General features: G+C 38.8%; 1 protein-coding gene across 1 annotated transcript; it reads right to left on the bottom strand.

Moving 5' to 3' along the window:
* Positions 1-1,866: 1,866 nt before the first annotated feature.
* Positions 1,867-2,964, bottom strand: LOC140979051 (uncharacterized). Its single transcript, XM_073444404.1, has 2 exons — positions 2,320-2,964; positions 1,867-1,953 (listed from the first exon to the last, which is right to left on the bottom strand). The coding sequence occupies exons 1-2, from the start codon at positions 2,962-2,964 to the stop codon at positions 1,867-1,869; spliced, it is 732 nt and encodes a 243-aa protein (XP_073300505.1).
* Between the last annotated feature and the right edge of the window lie 1,661 nt (positions 2,965-4,625).

Here is a 4,625-nt window from a genome sequence, read left to right as displayed (position 1 = left end):
AATGAATCTTTAAACCATGTCATATCATATCATATATTCATGTTCATTTTTGTACTTGAGCCTCATTAGTTGACCTGTACTACCGTGCTTGCTTTATTATATAGCTACTACTGTGTTGGACGTCAGGGAGCAACCTTTGGCAACCCCACGCCCCATGAACATATATTGGCCAATAGGTTTGGTGGATTTAAAACCACCCATGTTGTCAACAAGCTCTATATCATGTAAAAATCAGTCATTTTCCTTTCATGTTCATGTTCATGTTCATAACATAGCACCCATCATCAATATTCATGAGTTTCTTACATATTTAATACATAACAATGGAATATGATGCTATGTTTTCATCAATAAGATACTAACAATGTACATATAGCAATAATCAATAGGAAGTATTTGAAATGATAATATTACTCATGTAGTACTTCAAGAACATGCCAACTTACAATCCAAGCTTAAGAACACTGGTTTGAGATAGTGTTTCTCGCTCCTATACTGTCAAATATACCAGTAATTCAGTCACTATTGTATATACTAGATAAAAATCATTCATTTATTGTCCTCTACATGTACAATAACTAAAAGATAAGAAAACTTACACCCTTATGAAGTTCTTGTGATGGGGAACAAAGTTCTAACTTCAAAACTTTGAAAGGAATGAAGAAGAAAGCTTCGGAGGAAGATTTCTATAGATTTCTCTCGAGTTTGTTGCTGGTATAGAAGTGGAGAGCTGATAAAATGGCTTAGAAAGTCAAAACTTATCATCTTATATGCAAGGCGGCGCTCGGGCGGTCATAAATTACCGCTCGAGCGTGGAACTTTCTGTCCGAACCAAAATTCAAGAACAAGTGGCGCTCGGGCGGTCATTTATTACCGCTCGGGCGCCACTCTGCGCACAGTCACCTCAAAGATTGCTCCAGAAACGGCTCTTCTGTTCATAATCTGAAACAGTGGTAAACATGAAAGTTGTAGCCCTATGTCGTGGCTTGAATCTCCAATTGGTTTTAGGTTATTTGAAGGTCTGAGTAAAAAGTTATTCTCAATCTACCAAAATATGTCATTGTAGGAATGACGATACACACGACACACTTCGGTGTACTTTTGGCTGGTCTTCCACAATGATTTGGACAAAACTCAAAACATGAAAGTTTTAGCATTATATCTTAGCTTTCTAATGGTTATAGCCTCACACAATTTGGATCAATATTCAAATCATTATGCTAAAACTCGTAAAAACTACCACAATTTCATCTCATTTCTTATCAACTTCATAACACTACTTCTCCCTACACATTTTACTATAACTATTTAGACATATTTTCATTCTCAATAAACAATGAACAATATAAAAGTCATGTTCAATCTCAATATTGATACCTCAATCAAATTGTAAAACGTAATGAGCTAAATAACTATCTATAATGACATAAACGTATTACTAATCATTTGTACGAGTAACCGTGCATTACAAGAAGCATATGCTATCACTTTGCCACGCTGCATCAGCACGGCACCTAACCCCTGCTTTGAAGCATCTGTATATACAACAAAATCTTCAGTACCACAAGGAAGTACTAAAACAGGAGCAGAAGTCAACTTATATTTCAATGTTTGGAATGCTCTTTGGCACTCGATGGTCCATTCGAACTTGGTAGCCTTCCGTGTCAAACTCGTCAATGGCAATGCTATCTTCGAAAAGTTCGCTATGAACCGTCTGTAATACCCTGCCAAACCAAGAAAACTCCGTACCTCGGAAATTGTCTTTGGAATGGACCATTGATTGATAGCTTCAATCTTGGATGGATCGACTGCTATACCTTCTTTTGACACGATATGGCCCAAAACACCACTTGCTCTAACAAAAATTCACATTTCTTTAATTTCGCATATAATTGCTTTTCCCTCAATGTCTGTAACATGATCTTCAAAATGCTCCCTATGAAGTTCTCGTGTCTTTGAATATATCAAAATGTCGTCAATAAACACAATCACAAAAGCATCCAAATATGGCTTAAAGGCACGATTCATCAAATCCATAAACACTGAAGGAGTATTAGTTAATCCAAATGACATCACCAAAAATTAATAATGTCCATACCTCGTTCTAACAGCAGTCTTTGGTATCTCCTCCGTTTTTACTTTCAATTGATGATATCCCGATCGAAGATCGATTTTTGAACACACAGTGGCTCCTTGTAATTGATCAAATAGATCATCGATTCTGGGTAAAAGATATTTATTTTTAATAGTTACCTTATTGAGTTCTCGATAATCAATGCATAATCTTAACGATCCATCCTTCTTTTTCACGAACAAAACCGGAGCTCCCCATGGCGAGGAACTAGGACGGATAAAACCTTTATCTAATAGCTCTTGCAATTGATTCTTTAGTTCTTTCATCTCAGTTGGAGCCATGCTGTACGGGGCTTTGGAACTTGGGGCTGTACCTGGACTTAAATCAATAACAAACTCTACCTCTCGATAAGGAGGTAAACCAGGCACATCATTAGCAAATACGTCAGGATATTCCTGAACCACTTCAATATTCTGTAATGGTACATTACTGTCCCTATTTACATCTAATACTAAGGCAAGAAAACTAGTACATCCATTATTCAACAATTTAATAGCTTTCAAGCAAGAAATAATGGGAGTACTTATCGATGAACCTAAACCAACAATTGCATTATTCTCATGATCATCAATTACAAACTTCACGGTCTTTCCCACACAATCAATTACTGCACGATTAGCGGATAACCAATCCATACACAATATAACATCAAATGCAACCATCGGAATCACAATAAAATCAGCATACAATAATCTCGCACCCAATTTTACGGGATATGCCTTAAGAATACAAGTGGGACAAATTTCATCTCCCGAGGGCAACACAACATTGAAGTGTAATGGCATAACAGTAGGTTCCACAGATATAGAATGCATAAACACTTCAGACATAAAAGACTGCGTTGCACCAGTGTCAATCAATGTAATTGCTTCTTTGCCATAGATTAAAATATTACCTGATATCACAGAAGAATCAGGATTAACACTTTCCTTCGTCATAGCAAAAATTCTGCCCTGGACTTTTCCTTTGCCTGAGGAGAGAGGACATCTCAGTGCCGTGTGCCCCATCTCCTTGCATCTCAAACATCATCCACTACCCACCAAACACTCACCCTTGTGTGGCTTCCACACTTAGGCCATACCGGTCGTTCAGTATCAGAAGAAGGCACAAGAGGTTTAGAGCGCTGCTCCATCTTACCCTTACCTTTGTGGCCACCACGGACATTTGCATTTGCACCTTGTCCGCTAGCCTTGAAATCTTGCCTTCTTAATTGCCTCTCTTTCTCAATTTCTTGCTCATCATGTTCCGCAAGCAAAGCCCGCTCCACGATATCTTGATACATGACTACCTTGGACATATGCACATCCCTTCGAATTTCTGGCTTCAACCCACGAAGGAAGTGTTCTCCTTTATTTTTATCATTCTCAGCAATAAAAGGAACAAAAACACATCCTTCCTCAAACTTCAACGTATATTCAGTAAGAGGCAAAGCATCCTGCTTCAATTTCAGAAATTCCTTCACCTTCTTGGCTTTTACTTCACGTGAAAAGTATTTGGCATAAAATAACTCTTTGAACTCATCCCATTTTAACTCACGAACATTGACAGTCACTTTCGTAGCTTCCCACTAGATGCGAGCAGCTTTGACTAACATAAAGACAGCACAACTAACCTTATCTTGATCAATGAACTTCAAATAACCAAATATAGCCTCCAATGATTTGACCCATTGAAGAGCTACGAGTGGATCGGCACCACCTATAAACTCTGGAGGGTTCATACGTCTGAAACGATCATATGCACCATCTTCAGAACTTTCCGTTGTGCCTTGAACTCTTCCACGACCATGACCCTTATTCGAGGTATGCATGCTCAGTAACTGCTGGATTTGCTCACCATGAACATTCGCTTGTTCTTTCAATAGCCTACTAAATTCATCTACAACTTTTACCATCTTATCAACGGGAGGGGTCATATCGTCCCCTTCAATAGTCTTTCGTTTGGGAGGCATATCCTACCTATATGCTCACTTTAACAATAGATGGAGATAAAGAGTACATCAATGGCAATGAAATGGAATCATGTCAAGAACATTAGAAAAAAATCTGTGCAGAATGTTTTCTCGGCCACCTTCATGCTTCACGGTTGTTGTTGGTTTTGTGATTTCAGGGGTTGGCTCGGTTCCAAGCACTCAAGGCTGCATCTAGACATGTACTAGGGCATGTTAGGGTCATGTTAGTCCATTGGTTCCAGCCCCTACACGCTGGAGGAAGAGATTTGATAGCAACTTCCCATAGCTGCCATTTCGAGTCTCAATTTCTGATTCTTGTTGTTCTAAGGCAAGGGTTCGGTTCTTGGTTGGCCTAGGGCCTATAACCATGGTTTGAACACTTCCTTAGCATGTCTAGGACGTGACCAAGATGACCTTTCATGGCTTGGTTCATGGTCCCATCGGTTTTAAAAATAAAACAAGAACAGCGCCCCATAGGTATTCATTTTTCTGATTTTGGTCGTGTGTGTTGAGTTTCGAATTTATGGTGTCATGTGGGTT

Source organism: Primulina huaijiensis, chromosome 6, assembly GCF_012295235.1.
Source record: "Primulina huaijiensis isolate GDHJ02 chromosome 6, ASM1229523v2, whole genome shotgun sequence".
NCBI classification, from domain to species: domain Eukaryota; kingdom Viridiplantae; phylum Streptophyta; class Magnoliopsida; order Lamiales; family Gesneriaceae; genus Primulina; species Primulina huaijiensis.
Note: the sequence above shows the minus strand (reverse complement) of the source record. Positions and strands in the feature narration are given on the sequence as shown.